Genomic DNA, 21,374 nt, shown 5'->3' with positions numbered 1-21,374 from the left:
ACCCAGGTCCTCGGTATTCCGTACCGCGTGCTATACCGCTACACCACTGCTGATCAAGACTGCAGTGTAGTGGGTATAGGTAGCTGGTGCATCTATATTTAGTTTGTATTTTCAAGAGTTATAACACTTTATTCTACATAAAAACACATTAAAATAACAATTTACATTGAGAGACCGATGTACAAATGCGAACTTATCTCATAAATAATTTATTATGTAAAGTATTGACAAATTGTGTGGCTAGAATTTCAAGATTATCTGACTTGTCTATCGCATTGGGCATATTTATCTGTAATGATAGATTAACCCTTAATAAGGTAGAGGCGATTAAGCGACCACATGCATTGATTTGGAAATTCAACCTTATTGCTTTAGTAATAAGTTACAATATTCATTGTAATTATTGGAAATACAACTAAGCTTTAAAAATATTCTTTGTCAGGTATGTATTCGATAGCTACTTTTGATTCTGTGGTAGTATGCTCCAACACACACACATACACATACATGGGGCCTTATTAAGGCACTGGTCTCACCGCCGGCGAGGAAACGATTGGCTATCGACTATTTTCTCGCTCAAGAAACGAACAAAAGATATAAGATCCTGTGTGAGTAAAAGAGACACATATATTAATAGTTGATCGCTGGCTGTTTACACTGTCGGCGAGAACTCGCTCTTACATCTTTTGTCGCAGCGACAAGAGCTATAAAACTCGCTGAGCTATAGATACTCGCTCAGCGATGTCAGCTTGGCGGCCGCCCCGCACGAGCGAGTCGAGTGGAGCGAGTAATCGCCCGTCGCACGCGAACACTCGCTTACAGCCGAGCGACAAAACTACACTCGCTTCTCGCTGCTCGCCCACTCGTTTCTAGTTACTCGCTCTACTCGCTTCTCGCTCATCGTCGGCGGTGGGACAAGTGCCTAAGGGTTAAGTTTTGAAAAAAATATAAATAAATAATAAATAAATAAAAGGATCTCTTTCAGTTAACATTTGAACTATTGACTACGACACGTAACTACGATAAAAATGTACGCTTGATTAGTTTTAACCACAGAAAACATAAAAACTATGGTTTTAAACAGTTGTCCAGGGACGTAACCACGGCATCTAGGTACCATCAGCCAAATAAGTGGTCTATCAATTTTTAAACAAGTTCCTATCAAATGCATATGTCGCTAAAGTCGAACTTGCAGTTGCCAGATACGTCTATTGGCATTATTGATTTATGACATGCAAACGATTATCAACCTAAAGGTGGTAGACCACATATTTGGCTGATGGTACAGTCGCCATCAGATGTCCCGGAGCGGCCAAGGTGGTCAAAAATATCGGCACATGCAACTCTATTATTAAGGTATTAGAGTTCACGTTTCGATATTTTTGATCACCTTGGCCGCTCTGAAATATCTGATGGCGGCTGTACAAGAAAACGTTGATCGATACTATTTGGGTATACAATATAGTCATTGTACTGTATAGCATGTGAAATTATGGCAAATGAAGTTATGGTACAGGTAGTGCCACCAAAGTTGAGGTCACGCACACAAGAACATGTCATGTAATGACAGCGGGCTTTTGACATTCACTCATTCATTTCATTCATTCTCCTTTTGTGCAATTAGTTCTTGATGTAGCTGTGTGGGTAATCATTCACTTTAACTCTCGTGGCAAAACCTATATCCCATTCGATAGACTCTAGCCAGCGAAAGCTTTCCACGCATTTTTTAAAAAACTTAAATCTGGTATAATTAATATTGTCATTCTGGCCCGACTTATATAATTTTGATACTTCTGCTATAAGAAATAAATGAATTATTTATGGTCCAAAAATTGATGCGTCTAAATAGGCACTGACAAAGGTCATAAAATTTACCAAGAGACTCCTAAAGTGCATCATCAACTTTCACACATTACTACATGAATTTTGATGCAGCTTGAAGAGTCCCGATTATAATTTAATATCTGGAAAATTTAAATAATACCGATTTGTTTTACCGACAGACTTACGACGCGCAAAATCTTTGTCACTATTTAAATCTATGCTTAAGGAGCACTATCTGTCATCTTGTAATAATTAGCTTTATGATAATCTATTTATTTGTTGCTGTTTATCTCACTGCCTATATTTATTTTAGACGTGTATTATATGTATGTACGATATAATTATGTATGCATTTGTAGATATATTTTTGTTGCGTTTTAATTTTCTGATCTACTTTTGATGCACCACGTGCTGTAAACTAGTCCATCCTTCTTTCTGTAAAAAAGGCTGCCTGGAAGAGATCGCTCTTAAGCGATAAGGCCGCCTATCGCTTACCTTGTAATTTTCTCTCCGTGTATATGTTTTCTGTATCGCTTACTATTTCTGGTGTACAATAAAGAGTACATTGTATTGTATTATATCTAAGTATCAACATCGTTTAATCAGTGTACAGCAAGTGTTGTCAGCCTCATTTTTTTTAATTTGCCTTGTTTTCTCGTGGACAGCTTTCGCTGGCCAGAGTGTAGTGATTCTGGTCTCACCTTGAAGTGCATCCTGTCAAGTTTGGGCGCGAGCGGGAGCGACCGCGGCGCCGGCAGCGACGACGCGCTCAAAATGGCCGCCACCAGCGCGTCCGCATACATGTCAGTCACCGGCTGCGCCTGCCACTGTGACGACCGTACAATAATTCATATATTGCGTTTCATGTTGTACATAAGGTCTTACGTACATTAATTAAGAATTCCAGGAACATGCCCCCTGCAAGGGCACAGAAATCTTATAAATATTTACTATAGAGTACAATTAAATTATTTATTACAATAGGTTTAAGGGGCTACCCGGGGTTTTCATCGATTTTTGACAAGTTTTGAATCGTATCTCCTACTTTTGCACTACAGATAGAATTATAAGTCAAACGGCTATCGGTTCTCCAATCTTTTATATCCATTTGTGTCTACCGGATTTTGAAAAAAAAAACTAATACTTAATTTAGTATGTTTTTTTTTTAAACATTGTCTGAAAAAACACTTATTTCGTATATTATCTATATCTATTGACGTGAAAGATCTAACATATACGAAATCTACATATTTGGGTTCGTCTTTGACGTCTCTTAAAACTGGTCGAGGGTTTTCATTTGAAACTAATTAACCACAGTTATGGCCAGAAAACCAGTTTTTTGGCCTAAAATTGTTCAACTTTGATGCCAAATATCTCGAAAACAATGAACTTTGAAGTAAACATGGGATTCTATATTACTTAAAGCCGTTGTTGTTAATATAATAAGCTACAAAAAACATTAGAAAACTAAGGAATTCTGATCGAAGGTCATTGGGGCATGGGATCCCCTTAAGACTTAACATTATCAAATTAAATATTAACAGCATGTCAAACAGAATAAAGAAAATAAAATACAAAATAATAATACGGACAATGATGCAAAAACACTGACAGCTATAAAAAAATATAATACACAATAATATCGACCATACACAATCATCAAGGGACCCCGCACTTTATGGCCACCAGAGGCCGCCACTAAGGGGCTGTTTCACCATCCATTGATTACTGTTAACTGGCGGTAAGGTGTGATGCCGTCTCTATTTGTTTTGTTCAAATAGACGGAGACGGCATCAAATTTAGCCCTTAGCGTTTCCACCAGAAGTTCGTGAGAGGTTGTTTTGCGAGAAATACGTTGTACTCGCACAGCACATCTGTCGTGGAAACAGCTGAGCGGAGCGAGGCGAGGTAAACGAAGCTTTTCTATTAGTTCATCAAAAACACAATTGTTATAGCCTAAATTTAATAAATATATTTGACTTTGACTTTGATATGTAAATACATTGAAGTATCCCATCTTAGGGCTCTAGGTTAGCAACGCTTTGCAATCCCCCTGGTGTTACAGGTGTCTATGGGCGGTGGTGATCTCTCACCATCAGGAGACCCACTAGTTCGTTAGATAAAAAAAAAGGGCGCGATGCATGGTATTGGCCCGTACCTCGAGCGTGATCATGTTCTGGTCTATGGTGAGGTCGACGCAGTGGTAGAGTCGCCAGCGCGTCTCGCTCAGGAACTCCACCTGGCCCGCAACCTGCCGACACAACACACTTCAATATTAATTTAGAAAAAAAAAAAACATTTTTAGTTATAGGCTTCTATCACTGACTGTAGTTGCATTATATTCCAACCTGCATTATGAAATACATTTTTTTTAAAAGCATTCTTCAATAAAAGGACTCGTCCAGATATTATGTATACCAAATTGCAAGACAATTCGGCTACTGGAAGTGGATCAAAATTAACTAGATTCGAAAGAAATAAATATCGTTACTAAAATTAAAACGTCAACAAAATTGGCCTTTGAAATAACGTAAAGTTAACTCGGAAAAATTATCGATTTTGAGCTTTATTTTTATTTTATTTTATTTAGAAACAAACAGTCTTACACAATAATTTTTCATTTTAACTAAAGCTAGGAATTAGTTTTATATAAATAGATCTATACTTCCATATAAAAATCTAATATTAAGTACAGTTAACATTTTGTAATAATGAATACCTGAGAGGGGCTTCTACGAAATTCAAAAAACGAAGTTAATATCGCACCGTCCCGTTCACTCTCGTACGAAACGACATAAGCGTCACCGGGACGGCAAGATACGAAGCTCTGAAGTTCTAATTTAACAGTCCTTCGTAAAGGGCCAGTTCGTTACCTGCATGACGACGTGTCGCAACAGCGGCAGCGAGCCGGCGTAGTGGATCGACTGCCGCTGCGACACCTCCGATTGCGTCAACTCCGTGTATTCTATAACCAAGTGCATTACATTAGTAGATTATTGTCGTGGCCTGGAAGTAGGCAATTGCTGGCTGAGTATGAGTATTAAACGGACGAGCTTGCGAGTCCGTTTAACTAATACGAAGCCAGCAATTGCTATTCCAGCCGAGACTAATATAAAGCTTTTCTCAAAAATGGTGAATAATTCTGAAATAGAATTAACTTTTTCTCAAAATATATTGTAAAATTTAATTTTATTCCAATATTTTTCTTATGCTTTCCCGCCTTTTTCATTAAAAATAAACTGCAGGTGTATTTTCCACCGAAAACACCACAAGCTATTTCAGACCCAATAGAAAAAGTCCGGAGTTCCAACAAAATATCTGATACCGGCCATTAGACTTGCTGTATACGACTTGTGCCAACAATTCCATGGCCTTTTTAACTTTAAAAAAAAGTGACTGATTGCAGGCGCGCTAATTCATTACAAATAACTACTAAAAAACTTTTTCTCAAAAATGACCGTAAAAGTTGACATTATTCTTTACATATCAGAAGGTGAAGTGCATAGTTTATGGTCAGCGAAAAAATTAAAAAGTTAAAAAGGTTGCAGGCGCGCTAGCTCGACAATAATGAATTAGCGCGCCTGCAATCAGTCACATTTTTTTTATTAAGTTAAATAGGCCTTGGAAATGTTGGCACAAGTCGTATACAGCCAAGTCTAATGGCCAGTATCTGATATTTTGTGGGAACTCCGGACTTTTTCTATTGGGTCTGAAATAGCTTGTGGTGTTTTCGGTGAAAAATACACTGCAGTTTATTTTTAATGAAAAAGGCGGGAAAGCATAAGAAAAATATTGGAATAAAATTAAATTTTATAATATATTTTTGAGAAAAAGTTTATTCTATTTCAGAATTATTCACCATTTTTGAGAAAAGCTTTATATTAGTCTCGGCTGGAATAGCAATTGCTGGCTTCGTATTAGTTAAACGGACTCGCAAGCTCGTCCGTTTAATACTCATACTCAGCCAGCAATTGCCTACTTCCAGGCCACGACAATAATCGACTATTTCTACTCGCGTACTACAATGTGCTGCTAGCGATATCGCTATCGGTAATCCAATGAGGTGCATTGTGTGATCGCAACTTTGACATTTCATTGTGAAACGTTTCACAATGTTCTTTTTCGCACTGCAAGTGGCGAAAATAAAAAATAAAAAAAGTCCACCGGTTCATTGTCTACTGGCCAACACCCATTCTATTTTATTTTATTACTTAATTATTGTTAAATCAACTTTATAGATTAATTAAAATATGTATACATAAACAATTATTGATTAATGAATACTTACATAACGGACAATAAATGAATTTTAGTTATTATAAAATTTTAATATTTCAACATTATTTAATTTCATAGTAAAAAAATTGGGGAATATCAATAATTTACTATAGAAACAGCAATGCATGAAAAATAAAAGTAAATTACCGTTTATTTACATTGTTGATGCAAAATTTCCTAGCATTTTACCCTCGACTTAACTATTAACCCTCGCCTACCGCTCGGGTGGATATAATCGCGATATAAACAACTCTAGTAGTCTAAAACTTTGTTATGTTAAACTCCAACAGTCGGGACCTTAATTTTTGAGCTGGTCACGATTATGAATGAAAATGAATACGCTTCTACGCCGTGAACAATAGAGTAGTGTTCAGATATTTTTGATCAAATTTTCGCTCATAAGTTTATGAACTCGTCTGAACCGTTTGGCAGGTGGTAGGACCTTGTGCAAGGTCCGCCCGGATTGCTACCACCATCTTACTCGCTAATCCTGCCGTGAAGCAGCAGTGCTTGCACTGTTGTGTTTCGGCGTGGAGAGTAAGACAGCCGGTGAAATAACTGGCACTTGAGGTATCCCATCTTAGGCCTCTAGGTTGGCAACGCATCTGCAATACCCCTGGTGTTGCAGATGTTTATGGGCGGTGGTGATCTCTTACCATTAAGAGACCCACTTGCTCGTTTGCCATCCAGTCAAATAAAAAATAAAAAAAAAGAACCTATGCAGATACCAGAGGTAGAAATATGTCTTACTATTAAGGTCGCTAGGAGCCAGGATGTGGTAGTTGAAGTTTCTCTTGACCAGGATGCCTTGCAGCTGCTTGCCCTCCTCGGGAGGGTCCATGGCCAGCGAGCCCATCACCTGCGGAACACACCAAGTAACATATAAGTATTTATTAACAACATTATGTTTTTCATCACGCGCTACCTTCTTAATGAGTGTAACCTTCGGTTGTCCATTGACGATACTATCAATCTTTCAAAGGTTAACTGGAAGAGATCCCTTTAAGGAGCAAGTTCGTCTTTGTGCATCTCTTTATTGTACATAAAACACATGACATTAACAAAAGATGTTAACTGTACATTTTGTGTTTTATGTGCAATAAATACTTACACTATTGAAGATATAAATAAATTGAATTATTATTATTACTAATGAAATGAGTGAGAACCAGGGTGTAGTTGAAAGTACCTACGATCTATACTGCCCTTTTCAGGCAAAAGGTGGTATTTAAAAAAAACTTGAGTTATTTGGACCTTTTTCATAATAAAAATGTGTAAGTACCTATTCTTATTTTAAATTTTAGAAAAAATATGGTTATCGTCACTCCATCACACAGACACACCGGCTGTGGTAATTTGTTATGAGTATTGTTCCTCTTGTGGTGCCTCTCCAATTACTGAAGGTTGGCCAGCAACTCGGAACATTTCTTCTTGTCCTTCGCGAGGTGGAACAGCTCAGCAGCACCCGTGACTCCGGTTGTTAAGGTACCTAGGTACAGCATACAGTACCTTGGCGGTGGTGTCCCCGCGGAAGGTGAGCGCCAGCAGCTGCGTGTTGCGCGGCGTGTGCACCAGCAGCGCGCCGCGGTGCTCGCGCTGCAGCGCCGCCTTCAGGCGAGACATCTCGTTCTGCTCCCCGTGCACCAACACCTACACAAAACTTAACTTAGTGCTACTTAAAAATAATTCTCTACGTGGGTTTGAAACCCTCGCTGCGCTCGTGTTTTAATCACTGATACTCATGTGACTTTCCTACGTTCTGCGCACTTGGATGATAAATAATATATATTGCTATTGATAGTATTGCTGATGGTTTTGTCATTTTTAAAATATCTATATTCAATTTAAGCTATAACAGGCTCTCATAGCACAACCAATGGAAAGTCTCAAAATATTTTTCTATATCTGTCTGTTTGTGTCAGCAACCAATCGAAAATGATCCAACACTGCGTATATTTTGCTTCCGAGCAAAGCTCTGTCGACGCTAGATAATCAATCGTAGGTACCAGCAAATTTCTACGGATCTCTCGGTGCACGAGTCCCGCTCGCTCTTGACCGAGTTTTTGGCCTAGTACAAGTAGAAGGTAAACTTACCAACATAGAAAAGTTGTATAACCCCCGACATTGTCACTACAAAATACTATATCTCAAAAATTGCACATCTGCGACTCCCCGCAGCTTTGATCCATCTGTTTAAGACCTGGCACAGACAGACATCGGCATCAAACTTCTAACACCCCTCTTTTTAACCCCCGACGCAAAAATAGGGGTGTTATAAGTTTTTTTTTTTTTTTTTTTCTGGCTCGCGCGGCTTGCGCATCCGCCACAGACGCGTAAAGGTAAGGAAACGAAATCAATAGAGAATACGGGAATTTGGAATACGGAAAACGGAATGACCGCTATGTGTGTCTGTGTGTCTGTCTGTGGCAGACATGCGGGATATATAACGTCACGGTGACAAAGTCACAGTGACTCGCCGTCAAAAGAACAACGTTACAAAATCACTTACGTTCCTACTGTTCCTAGCGCCTAGCGCAGTCTCTGTTACTCAAGTCACGACGCCGTGGAGCGCTGTGACTGTGACTCGGTTCTAATCGGGCTCAGTCGGGAGTGTTCGGAATCGCACCGCGACAATATCATATATGGTGACACTAGCTTTTTCCCGCGGCTCCGCCCGCGTGGTATTCGGTTATCGCGCGCTGTTCCCTCGGGAACTATGCATTTTTCCGGGATAAAAAGTAGCCTATGCCATTCTCTGGCTCATAAAACTATCCATGCCAAAAATCACGTCGATCTGTCGCTCCGTTCCGACGTGAAAGACGGACAAACATACAAACACACACTTTCGCATTTATAATATTGGTATGACTGAGTAACACGCGTGACATCATCATCATCATCATCATCAGCCCGAAGACGTCCACTGCTGGACAAAGGCCTCCCCTTAGAACGCCACAAATGAACGACAACTCGCCACTTGCATCCACCGGTTTCCCGTTACTCTCACGATGTCGTCAGTCCACCTGGTGGGAGGCCTGCCAACGCTTCGTCTTCCGGTTCGTGGTCGCCACTCGAGGACTTTTCTCCCCCAACGGTTATCTGTTCTTCGAGCGATGTGGCCCGCCCATTGCCACTTCAATTTGCATATTTTTCCAGCTATGTCAGTGACTTTAGTTCTTCGACGAATTTCTGTATTCCGGATTCTATCGCGCAAAGAAACTCCAAGCATAGCTCTCTCCATAGCTCGTTGCGTGACTTTGAGCCTCTCTAAGAGGCCAACAGTCAAGGACCACGTCTCAGCGCCATAAGTCATCACTGGCAACACACACTGGTCGAAGACTCTAGTCTTTAGGCACGTTCAAATAACAGTGACAAAAATACGTTCATTACGGGACCGTGACGTGTCACAAATATCATGCAGTCACACGAGTAACAGGCGTGACAAAGTCACGATGATTTCTCACTGTGACGTTTTACTGATATCAAAATGTAACGCTTTTACCCATGTCTAGTCTGTGGCACCGTAGCTCTCAAGCGGGTGGACCGATTTGAATGCGGTTTTTTTAATTGAAAACAGATTTTCTAGCGATGGTTCTTAGACATGTTTTACCAAAATCGGTTCAGCCATTTTTGTGATATTAAACTTTGAATTCGGGGGTTTTCCAACTATTTGTTGGTTAGGTTATTCCATCGGGCGTCTAATACTCACGACATGAGGTGGCTTCAGTATGTTGATGAACTCCGAAGTCTGCTGGTAGTCGGTGTGGGCGGAGAAAGATATGTAGTCCACGGACATACGGAGCGGCAACTTCTGGCCGGACATCGAGGTCACCTCCTCGGGCTCCGAGAGGATGGTCTTGGCCAGTGTGCCTTCCACGCAGTAGCCTGAAGACAGCCAAAGCATAAGCAAATGATCAATTATTTAGTGTACAGTCACCAGCACCAATATCTGACACAACAAGCGTGCATAAATATCTGATACGACTCTATTTCTGGGGCCGGAAGGACGTGTCAGATATTTTTGCACGCTCCGCTGTGGCAGATATTAAGGCTGGTGACTGTACCTATGTCATTCTGTTTTTTTATATTCGACTGGATGGCAAACGAGCATGATGGTCTCCTGATGGTAAGAGATCACCAGGGGTATTGCAGATGCAATGCCAACCTAGAGGCCCAAGATGGGATACCTGCCAGTAATTTCACCGGCTGTCTTACTCTCCACGCCGAAACAACAGTGCAAGCACTGCTGCTTCACGGCAGGATTAGCGAGCAAGATGGTGGTAGCAATCCGGGCGGACCTTGCTCAATTGTGTTTTTTTTTTAGTCGCTTTTAGTTTTAGTCGCATTTCACCTTGATCGTGTATTATAGAAAAAAGTAGTATTTATAGTATACTAGCTTATGCCCGCGACTTCGTCTGCGCGGATCTAGGTTATCGCGCGGTGGCGCCCTCTACCGGAATAAAAGGTATCCTATGTTGATCCTTGGGGTTCAAAATATCTATATACCAAATTTCATCAAAATCGGTTCAGTGTTTCGACGTGAAAGCGTAACAGACAGACAGACAGACAGACAGACAGAGTTACTTTCGCATTTATAATATTAGTAGGGAAGTAGGGATTTTAGTGCAAACATCAATTAACGCGTCAAATTAATTAGAGTCCCAAGCAAACATCGATCGCGGAGAAATGCGTCTAAGGGTAAAAACTACACGAAAAATGAGATGCTACCAATTTATAATAAACTACTAATGTAAAAAGCTACGCGAAAAATTGCGCCAAGTACAAGATTCTATTGAAATTTTGTTAGGTCGAGGTGAAATGCGATTCGGTGAAACGCTACAAGGAATTTATGCTTTTGAGGTAAAGAACTATAGTCTGTCAAAAAAGAGAAGAAATTAAAAAGTGGCAACACTGTAGTGTCATCCCTTTCAAACCCTGTCAAACCAAAAAGGGAGGACACTACAGTGTTGCCACTTTTTCATTTCTTCTCTTTTTTGACAGACTATAACAAATGCATAAAAAGACATCCAAAACGGTAACACATGAAAAGTCAAGTCATAAAGTGTGGTTCCACGGCAGCCCTGGAAACCAATCAGTGTCAGCAGGTTACCGGCTATGATGACGCCGTTCTTGGGGTCCGTGCACCAGGACTCGAACAGTTCCCGGGACAGCCCCGACTGCATCATGCCCGGCGACGCGAGGATCACGCACGGCCCGATGTCCTCGAAGTGGTCTATGCCCTGGAACATGGACGATAAGTTAATAACAGCAGTCTCCTGGGTTACAAATGTACAGGTGGTTTTATGGTAGAAAGTTAAGAAATATTAGAGTAGTTGACAAAAAAATACTTTTAAAACCGGTCAAGAGCGTGTCGGACACGCCCAAAATAGGGTTCCGTAGCCATTATGAAAAAAATAAGTAATATTTTTCTAGGAATCTTCCAACTTTAGGTATATTTTATACCTTAGGCTGCTATTTACTATTAAACTACTAATAATTCTCAAGAAAACCTAGCCGTTATAGCTTGAAAGTTTGATTACCATTCTGATTTTTTCAAAATTTTCCACCCATCGGTTTAGATTTTAGAGGATTTTAATGAAAATTTGCACTTTAAAGTTGAATATTTTGCAAAAAAAACACTGAATCGAAAAATCGTTTTAGCAACCCCCTAATGATTTTAAATGACCTATCCAACGATACCCCACACTACAAGGTTAGATGAGAGAAAAAAATCACCCCCACTTTACGTCTATGAGAGGTACACTAAAAAAAAACTTTTTTGAAATTTTTATTGTAACATTTTGTCGGCATAGTTTACATACATATTCGTGCAAAATTACAGCTTTCTAGCATTGATAGTCCGTGAGCAAAGCCGCGGACGGACAGACAGACAGACATGGCGAAACTATAAGGGTTCCGTTTTTGCCATTTTGGCTCCGGAACCCTAAAAACGCTTCATTTGTTGGTGGCATATCGTGGACAGGATTTTAATCTTGAGCTATGAGAGGACCTACATATTTGTTCGCTTAGCCGTCCAAGATAATACATACAAGCTTCTGCCCGCGGCTTCGCTCGCGCAGAATTAGTATGTAGTTTAAAACTTTTATGATACCACAGGAACCATACATTATTTCGGGATAGAAAGTAGCCTATATGTTAAACCAGGGTATATATTACCTGTATACCCAATTGCATGCCAATCCGTTCAGTAGTTTTGGCGTGAAAGAGTAACAAACATCCAAACATTCATGTATACAAACTTTGGCGTTTATAGTATTCATCATCCCAGCCTATATACGTCCCACTGCTGGGCACAGGCCTCCTCTCATAATGAGAGGGCTTAGGCTTCCTTCGACGTAAAGCTCGTGGTAAATTTCAAATGTAATTTCGCACATGAATTTGGAAAAACTCAGAGGTGCGAGCCGGGCTTTGAACCCACGATCCTCTGCTTGAGAGGCTATATGTCAAACCACGAGGCCACCACGGTTTCATTTTCTTTCTTTTTTATAAGATAGTGGTCAAACGCGAGCTATTTATGCAAGAAATGTATGTTCATGCAGTTCCTCCACCTCCACACTGTAAGAACACACACAAATCACACAAACCCATCTATCACCACTACCCACACTACACTGACGCGTTTCGAACTCAACCAGAGCTCATCTTCAGAGCACATAACCGTTCACCATGCTACCAGATGTTAGACTGGCAAACCAAAACAAACGTTAAAAATAATAATAATGTATTAAGAAAAATTGCGGTACAAAAGTTTTCATTTGTCAGAAGGAAACGGTTTTAATTTGTCACTGTAGCTCCCCAAATACCCATCTATACTTTTTTCACACAAAACTACCCACAAAAAGTTAATAGACTAATCGTCATATAAAACTACCTTCAATTTTTATTTATTTACTGAAGGCGTGTTTTATTACCTAATCCTAACTGTTATTGCTCAAATTAAGACCCAAGCCGTAGTAAGGTATGGAAGAGTAATTTTATTTACAAGCTTTTATTTAGTTTCACCAGTCCCGTTGTCTGTCTGTCTGTCTGTAGTCAAATCTTGCAAGTTAAATTTGACCAACTTCCAGTAGTCAGATTGACTTGAAATTTGGAATACTTATGCAAATCGCGTGACAATACAATAATCTAGTAATGACATCCTGGTAGTCCAGTCAGGAGCGGACGGAACTCTTCAACGATTAATAGCATCGACTTGAAATTTGGTATGCAAATGTAGTTTGGGTGACAATGCAAGTACAGTTAACAAAAAGTACAGTCAGCAAAAAAAGGCTTGTATTAAAAATGAAATTTTTATGGTTAGGTTATTTAACATATCTTTAGAATAATCAGTGTTGTCCTGACAGATAACAGCTTATTAACCACAGCTGCACCACTAGCTTGATAAGTTATCGGAGCCAACTTACTTTTCAGTATCAGTGTATTGTCTGTATAGCTGGAGATTAGGTTGTCTGTTGACTCATTCCGAATACAATATTAGTACGGTATTAGCGGTTATGTGAGTGACTTGCGAATAGTGGTTTAATTTGTACTTGAAATGTTGATATCCGGAAGTGTAATGATTATTTACGGTTTGTGTACTTTTCCACTGACTAAAAAGAAAGAGTTTATAAAAGAAAATTAAACCCGACAACTTTTAACAAAAATTAAAAATACAAAAACAAGTCTAAAGTACTATTCAATGGAAAAAATCAATCGTGTAAACAAATGTGGCGACTGACATTGACACTTGACTGACGACTGGCTGACTAACTGACTGACGTTAGCTCTAGTGATGTGAATGCTCTTTAACATACTTCAATCAGCAGTAAATAATTATTTTGAATTTATTCATATTTCATTATTTAAGTATTGTTTATTTGTATGTTTACAGCTATGATAAATAGTAGCGAAATGAAAATACAAGTTTATTTATACCGCCTTATTGTAGCTGGGGGGATATTGTATCTGAACCGTCTGATGGCGTCCTTACGACGCCATTTTCTTCTCGGCCATTTTACGTTGTGTTCGACAGAAGACTATCTTCACACAACACACATGAACATGGCGAGCATGGCGTCGTATGGACGCCATTAGACGGCTCAGATACAATATCCCCCCAGCTACAATAGCCCCGGGTTACCATTATAAATATAAAAATAAAACTATACAAAAAACGGCTATATTAGTGTAAATAGAAAAAAAATATGAAAAATAGAAATCTACATAATTTGTACTATAATACTATTTTATCGTCCAACTAGTGTTTACCCGCGGCTTCGCACACGTAAATCATTAGGTCCAGCAGCTGAAATACCGGGATTTTTAAAAATTCCCGTGGGAATTCCCGAAAATTAAATCGTTGTTTTCATTGACATTACATTAAAAACTATCATGGTCAAATTTCATGACTAAGCCCAGCGGTTATGAGTTCGAAATTTTATCCCTATCTTGTGGGAATATCGGAATAAAAGTAGCCCATGTGTTATTCCAGAAGTCCAGCTACCTACATACTAAATTTCATGGCTCTTAGCCCAGCGGTTGTTATTTCAAGATTTTATCCCTAGTCTTAGTATCCCATGGGAATATCGGGTCAAAAAGTCGCCTATGTGTTATTCCAGACGTCCAACTACCTACATACCAAATTTCATGACTCTAAGCTCAGCGGTTGTTATTTCAAGATTTTATCCCTATCCCATGGGAATATCGGGTAACTTTTCGCCAAATTTCATCCAAATCCGTCCAGCCGTTTCAGCGTGAAGAAGTAACAAACATACTCACTCACAAACTTTCACATTTATAATATAATAGTAGGATATAGTAGGAAGTAGGATAGTAGGATAGGATTAGAAACCTTTATAAACCTTCATTAAATAGTGTAACTTAACACAAATAATTAATATTACGAATAAGTTAATAGGTATGCTTATGAATACGCTCTACAACCTGAACCAATAAAATTCCCCAATTTGCAGAGCCAGCCATAATTATCGGTAGGTAAGGTTGGTTCAGTCAAATAATTAATTTTGTAGGTACAGCACTAAATTTCCAGAGACTAGACCGACCATAGACCAACTTCGGTGAGGAAAAAATTATCATGTCAATTTGACAAATATAACGGATTTTCGTCTTCCAATTAATTATATAAAATAAACATATTTACACGATTATTTAATGATAAAATGATTGTTAAAAACAGTGGTGAGTTCATTGAGATGTGAATATGATAGGGATTGGCATACAAATGTAAGTAACTACGGAGTAATCGTGAAAAATTGCTTTGTTTACACGATTGATTTTTTCCATTGAATAGTACTTTAGTAAAGGATTCTGTTAAGTTTAATAGTTCCCCATTCAAAGTCGTGACCAGCCTAAAAATTCCCACTAATGGGCCACTTTATACGCGAATAAATCATTGGACCACTTTTCAAAGTCAAAGTCAAAATATATAACAAAACAAATAGAGACGGCATCACACCTAACCGCCAGTTAACACTAATCAATGGATGGTGAAACAGCCCCTAAATGAGCAGGAATGAGGGCTATCGTTTTATGTCTTTCTAGATGGCGCTACTGTTGCGTGAGATTTTTAAGTGTGGCTTTCAAAGTCTGTTATTACGGGCGTGAAAACAAAGTTTAGATTAAAATCATATTTAATACACCTTAAAACCGTACCATAAAAATATCGAGCAACCACAGTGTTGCGTAGTCCCGTTTTGTTCGGAAAACAAGGGAGGACAAAAGTTTCCGAAAGACAGAACTGTCTCATAACACAGACATTCATTGCCCCGGAACGCATAATTGCCATCATTAATTTCAGGTAATGCAAAATATTCTCAAAATTATTCTAATTATAAATAAATCCGTGTAGCTCACCAAAAAACTATGAGATTTGACATTTCGGAGACCTCACGCTACACTAGCGCCTCTAGCGGCGAATTCACACGCGATAACCCTCATTGTTAGCCCTTTGAGACTCGAGCGGGATGATGGACAGCTGGGCTCCCAGTAACCGGCCATATGCAGCCTAATATTAGTCGGATTCGAATAAATGCCCATCTCTGTCCCACAGCGATGCTGCCAGCCAGCTGGAAAGCCCGCATAGTCCGCTGGCTGGAAGAACACCGCGAGCTGGTGGTCCTCGTGTTCTGTCTCCCGGCGAGCTTCATATTCACGCTGCTGCTGCGGGCGCGCGCGGCCGCGACGCGCATGCGCGGACAGAGCCGGCACGGGGACAATGTCAGGGAAATACAGAGGCAGGTAAGATGCTCTTGGATATAGGTTGTTTCTTGCCAGGTTTTTCCCAACAGAGATTTTTCCAAACCAGCGGCAGTTTTTTAGGGTTCCGGAGCCAAAATGGCAAAAACGGAACCCTTATAGTTTCGTCAAGTCCGTCTGTCTGTCTGTCTGAAAACCACAATATGTATATCAATGAAATTTTGAGTACAGAGGTCTTGTCAAAGCCATTATTTAGTTTTGTAGTTAAATTACAAAAATAAATATTTATAGGGGGGGGCACTCCATACACGTAACAGAAATTGAAAAAAAAAATTTTTTTAACGCGCATTAACGTGTGCCACATAGTTCTACAGTTCTTTTGAAAAGATAGTAAGGTTAAGAGAAGATTACCGGAAATAAACGCTGCCAAAGTAGCAAAAATTGTGCCCCGCCCCCCCTCTATCTTGTAAACCGTTTGTCCAAAAAATATGCAAAAAAAATATGAAAATGTAACGCTTAATAAATACTTTCAACGAAAATTGGTTTCAACATGATCGGATATACCGTTTTTGAGTTATTGCCGAAAAACTGCGCTTCTCAACAAAAGGACGTAAGTGCCGTGAAGATACGCTCTTTTTCTGGTAATAGATTTTAACAGCCTTATTCATAAAAAGTTAGAGCCTCCTTGAAGGCTCCTTGAAGGCCCGATGCTAAAAAACATGATTCATAAACGTCTGTTAGCGCTAATCAGTCGATCAAGGCTCTGCTAAAGTTAGAGGACCGTAGACCCTCCTTTATCTCTCTGCTAAGTCACAAAATGGCCGCCACAAGTTTGAACAGCTGACTTTGACTAGAGCAAAAAACCATAGGTACCGAAGATATTTATAGTGAAGGCAGGGCTACGCAGATTAAAAAAAAACAGGAAAATTTATTTTCAGGAATTTGTATTTAAAAATCCTCTAAATTAGCAACAATAAATTAACAATAAATATGAAAAAAAAAATAAGGATGATTAACATAATTATGGCTTTTTGCACAACATAAACATGCGGATCGGAAATGGCGGGAAAACAAACATCTCGCTTTTTATTTTTTTTCCTGGTAATTTGCTGTCACTGCTGTCATTTTTTTTTTTTAATTATCGATTAGGCCATTTTTTGTCTTTGATTTGTCAAGGTGGCCAACATAACGCGTCTAATCCGTCTATCAGCAGCTCAACAACTAGCAGACTGCTAGCAAGCGTTTATGAATCATACTTCTTGACAACCGTCTAACAAGCTTAATCAGTCTGCTAAGTAACAGACCGATCAAACCTCAATTAAGGATTTTTTATGAATAAGGCTGTAAGACTGTAGTAAGTGTTTTAATTGTGTAATTTGTTGTTTAACGCACATAATATTACTTAATGTTTTTCGTAATGGCTACGGAACCCTATCTTTGGCGTGTCCGACACGCTCTTGGCCGGTTTTTTTATTATTCTATTAACGTGACTGACCATGTGACAACGCCGCGAGACTCGCGAGGAACTGTTAGCCTGTCTGCCAGTCAGGCACGCAGCACGGAATAACGCAGAGCGATAAACAAGTTGTTCAAGGATGGAATCCCGGACAACAGTCAGTTCTCTGATAAGTCCCTGATATTTTATGGGACATATATTATCTTCTGTCTTAGAATTATAAATTATCCTATTTACTAATATCCCACTAATATTGTAAATGAAAAAATTTGTCACCTCTGAACGGATTTAGATGAAATTCGGTTTGCAGATCATTTGAGCCCTGAGTAAAGACATAGGATAGCTTTTATCCCGTAAAATTGCATAGTTCCCGAGTGATAGCGATAGCGAGTGAGTCGCGGGCAACAGCTATACTTCATTTAATTTAGAATTGGAGGCCACAGCAACATTGTATTGCGGCTCGTGAACTGTAATCTCTTTACAATTTGTACTAGAATAACAATTGACGACACGCAAATAAAGTGGCATTAAAACAATTTCATTTTGCGGCTCCCAGACTATTGTATTGGACTATTTGCTAGGTAAGAAATAGTTGACCAGGCGCAATACAATGTTGCTGTGGCCTCCAATTCTAAATTGAATGAAGTATAGTGTTACATAAAAGTTCTAGAAGTTATTAGAGTTGTGCAACAGGCCTTTGTGTCATAAATGTACCTGTCTTGTGCTCAATCTTATGATATTTTAATTTTGCAGGTGCAAGCATGGAACAAGCTGCCAGCGAGTGAGAGGAAGCTACTCTGCACAGCGCGCCCCAACTGGCTGTCTCTTTCTACGACATTCTTCCAAAAACATCTACATCATCAGGTTAGGCATGTAGTGGCAACGCCAGAGAATACAAATGAGTTGATTGAATAGATTAGTATAGAATAGAGTAGAATAGAATAAATTTATGTACATGCGGCTAAGATAGAATCTTATATCTTAAACAAGCAATTCTTGTATGTTCATTTATTTCGGAAACGGTTCTAACAATTTCTCCCAAAAGTATGTGGCTTCTGGGAAAACACGCATCTTTGAGGTATGGCAAAAAAAAACTCCTAGCAAAGCTCAGTCGCCCACGCATGCACATACAGCTGCATGAACACATATTTCTTTTATAGTCGTAGCTATCACAAGGTTGCGGGGGAGCAAAATAATTGTTTTAATTTCATTGATACGGACCTCCGCAAAGTAAGGCCTGATTCAACAAATCGTCACTACTTTAAAAAAAAACTCGTATCTCAAATAAATGCGTCAACAAAATTGACTCTTGAAATAATGTTCATAAAGTTCATTCAGAAAAAGTATCGATTTTGAGATACGAGCTTTTTTCGAAGTAGTGACGAAATCAAAAGCTATGTCTCCCTAGGTACCAATACCCCTATACGATATCCTGGAGCTAGACGAGGATAACATGACCGTGCGGGTGGAGCCCATGGTCACCATCGGAGACATCACCAAGTACCTGATCCCGCGAGGGTACTCGCTGGCTGTCACCATAGAGATAGACGACGCTACGCTTGGAGGTACTACGATCGGGTGTATCTTATTTCGCATACCATTAATTGTCTCAATATGATTTCGCATAACAGATTTAGCATAGCATAATTGTGCATAACAGCGAACTTGCATAAAGAAGCGTAGCGTTGGCGGGAGCGCCTTAGCCTTCGATGTTAGGTATTTTTTACAATAGCTCAATAATAGATATTTTCACAGAGTTCACTTCTCAGATCTAATTGAATTTATAAGTAGTAAATAAAACAATAATCATTTTACTTTTAGCTTTTAGCAAATTCACAAATTAAATTTACAATTTCATTAAATTACCTTTAACGTCAAAACTACAAGAAGAAAGTATCTAAAAACAATCGTATTTTTCCATCAGGTCTGGCGTTTGGAACGGGTATGTCAACGCACTCCCACAAAGCGGGCCTGTACCACGAAACGATCACGAGCTACGAGGTCGTCACCGCCGACGGTTCCTTGGTAACGGCTACGGCCACCGAAAACGAAGACCTATTCCGGACCCTAGCGTGGTCCCACGGGAGCCTAGGATTCCTAGTCGCTTTAACCTTGAAAATAGTCAAAATAAAACCATACATCAAAATCAAGTACACCCCAGTCAAAGGACAAGTGAATTACTGCAATAGGATAAGGGAACTATCAGGGGCTTATGAAGCAAACCCAAAGGAGTTCCCTGACTATATAGAAGCGACGATATTTAGCAAAGATGAAGCCGTCATTATGACTGGAGACTATTCAGACTACGACCCAAATATACCAGTAAACAGGTGCTCCCTATGGTGCAAACCCTGGTTCTACAAACATGTGGAAACGTTTCTAGAGAAGGGAGAAACTGTAGAACTGATACCTTTAAGAGACTATCTGCTACGTCACAACAGAGCCATATTCTGGGTCGTTGAGGACATGCTATCGTTCGGAAACCACCTTCTATTCAGGAAGCTTTTCGGCTGGCTGTTACCACCAAAACCAGCGTTCTTGAAGTTCACCACAACCCCAGGAGTCCGAGCCTACACGTTCACCAAACAAGTCTTCCAAGACATTGTCTTACCTATAAAGGAGTTGGAAAAACAGATAGAAATAGCTACGGAACTCTTTGACAAATATCCTCTGCTCGTATACCCGTGCAAAGTAATAGATCATGGGCCTTCCTCCGGTCAATTAAAGCGACCTGATCCAAAATACATTGTCCCTGGAACTAGCTACGCCATGTTTAATGACTTGGGTGTCTATGGAGTACCAGGGAAGGTCAAATACAAGAAGCCCTATAACCCAGTGGACGCCATGAGAAAAATGGAAAAGTTCACTAGGGACGTTGGTGGCTTTTCGTTTCTGTACGCCGATATTTTTATGACGAGGGAAGAGTTCGAGGATATGTTTGATTTGTCGCTGTATGAGAGAGTGAGGAAGAAGTATGGCGCGGAGGGGGCGTTCCCCCATTTGTATGATAAAGTCAAGCCTGAGTTGGATGTGTTCGCTATAGGCGAGCAGAATGTTATAGGTGAATAAATTAAGGTTCCAGCACATTTATAAACGTGGCGGAAGTTTCATGTATATAAGTGTGGTTTTTACATGACAGAATATAAATAATTACGCACGTAATAAAAATAATTTATTCAAAAATAAATGTATGTTTTGTACCTATCTATACTTCGTTTTTTTAGCATTAGAAAGAAGGTAAGCGATCTTGACGTGTTTTTTTATTAAAAAACACTTTTTTGAAAAATAAGTCACAGCAAATATTTAACAATTGGCAAGTACGTATGATCATTTACATTATTTTGGTATCATAAGTCATGTCAAGATTGTTTACCCTATTTGTAATGTTAAAAAAAAAGAAGTTTAAGTATATGAGAATCTTTTATATGAATAAATGCATTTTAATTGTTTTATTTTGCAAGAACTGAAGGTGCTACTGCGAACGGAACAAGGGCGAAAAACATAAACGCAGTTATTCCTTCGAAGAAACAGCCAAAGGACCGCGATTAATCCGGTAATATTTTGTCAGGTGTCTATTGAAACCTTATTTAAGGGTGTCTGG

At 39.4% G+C, this 21,374-nt stretch overlaps 2 protein-coding genes across 2 annotated transcripts in view; one reads left to right on the top strand and one right to left on the bottom strand.

The window, feature by feature from the left end:
• The window catches only part of Cpsf73 (cleavage and polyadenylation specificity factor 73), a 31,510-nt gene that overhangs the window by 2,219 nt on the left and 7,917 nt on the right, over positions 1 to 21,374 (bottom strand). The window contains exons 9-15 of the mRNA XM_074098073.1: positions 11,213 to 11,342; positions 9,812 to 9,987; positions 7,612 to 7,752; positions 6,853 to 6,961; positions 4,698 to 4,789; positions 3,983 to 4,075; positions 2,526 to 2,651 (exon numbers count right to left, since the gene is read on the bottom strand). Of these exons, the coding sequence (XP_073954174.1) occupies positions 2,526 to 2,651; positions 3,983 to 4,075; positions 4,698 to 4,789; positions 6,853 to 6,961; positions 7,612 to 7,752; positions 9,812 to 9,987; positions 11,213 to 11,342 (867 nt within the window). The remainder of the gene's footprint in view (positions 1 to 2,525; positions 2,652 to 3,982; positions 4,076 to 4,697; positions 4,790 to 6,852; positions 6,962 to 7,611; positions 7,753 to 9,811; positions 9,988 to 11,212; positions 11,343 to 21,374) is intronic.
• On the top strand, positions 13,475 to 21,202 carry LOC141435363 (delta(24)-sterol reductase-like). The gene is made up of 5 exons (XM_074098074.1): positions 13,475 to 13,691; positions 16,172 to 16,359; positions 18,527 to 18,637; positions 19,182 to 19,338; positions 19,698 to 21,202. Exons 1-5 carry the CDS (start codon positions 13,658 to 13,660, stop codon positions 20,840 to 20,842), a joined length of 1,635 nt encoding a protein of 544 aa, XP_073954175.1. The 5' UTR covers positions 13,475 to 13,657; the 3' UTR covers positions 20,843 to 21,202.

This window comes from Choristoneura fumiferana, chromosome 14 (assembly GCF_025370935.1).
Source record: "Choristoneura fumiferana chromosome 14, NRCan_CFum_1, whole genome shotgun sequence".
NCBI classification, from domain to species: domain Eukaryota; kingdom Metazoa; phylum Arthropoda; class Insecta; order Lepidoptera; family Tortricidae; genus Choristoneura; species Choristoneura fumiferana.
This window is presented reverse-complemented; position numbering and strand designations above follow the sequence as displayed.

Excerpts from the sequence above, each read along its gene's own strand:
- LOC141435363 (XM_074098074.1), top strand. The coding sequence starts at position 13,658 with ATGTTGATATCCGGAAGTGTAATGATTATTTACG. Across the intron at positions 16,360-18,526 it reads TCAGGGAAATACAGAGGCAG|GTGCAAGCATGGAACAAGCT; the intron begins GTAAGATGCTCT and ends TTAATTTTGCAG. Across the intron at positions 19,339-19,697 it reads AGACGACGCTACGCTTGGAG|GTCTGGCGTTTGGAACGGGT; the intron begins GTACTACGATCG and ends TTTTTCCATCAG.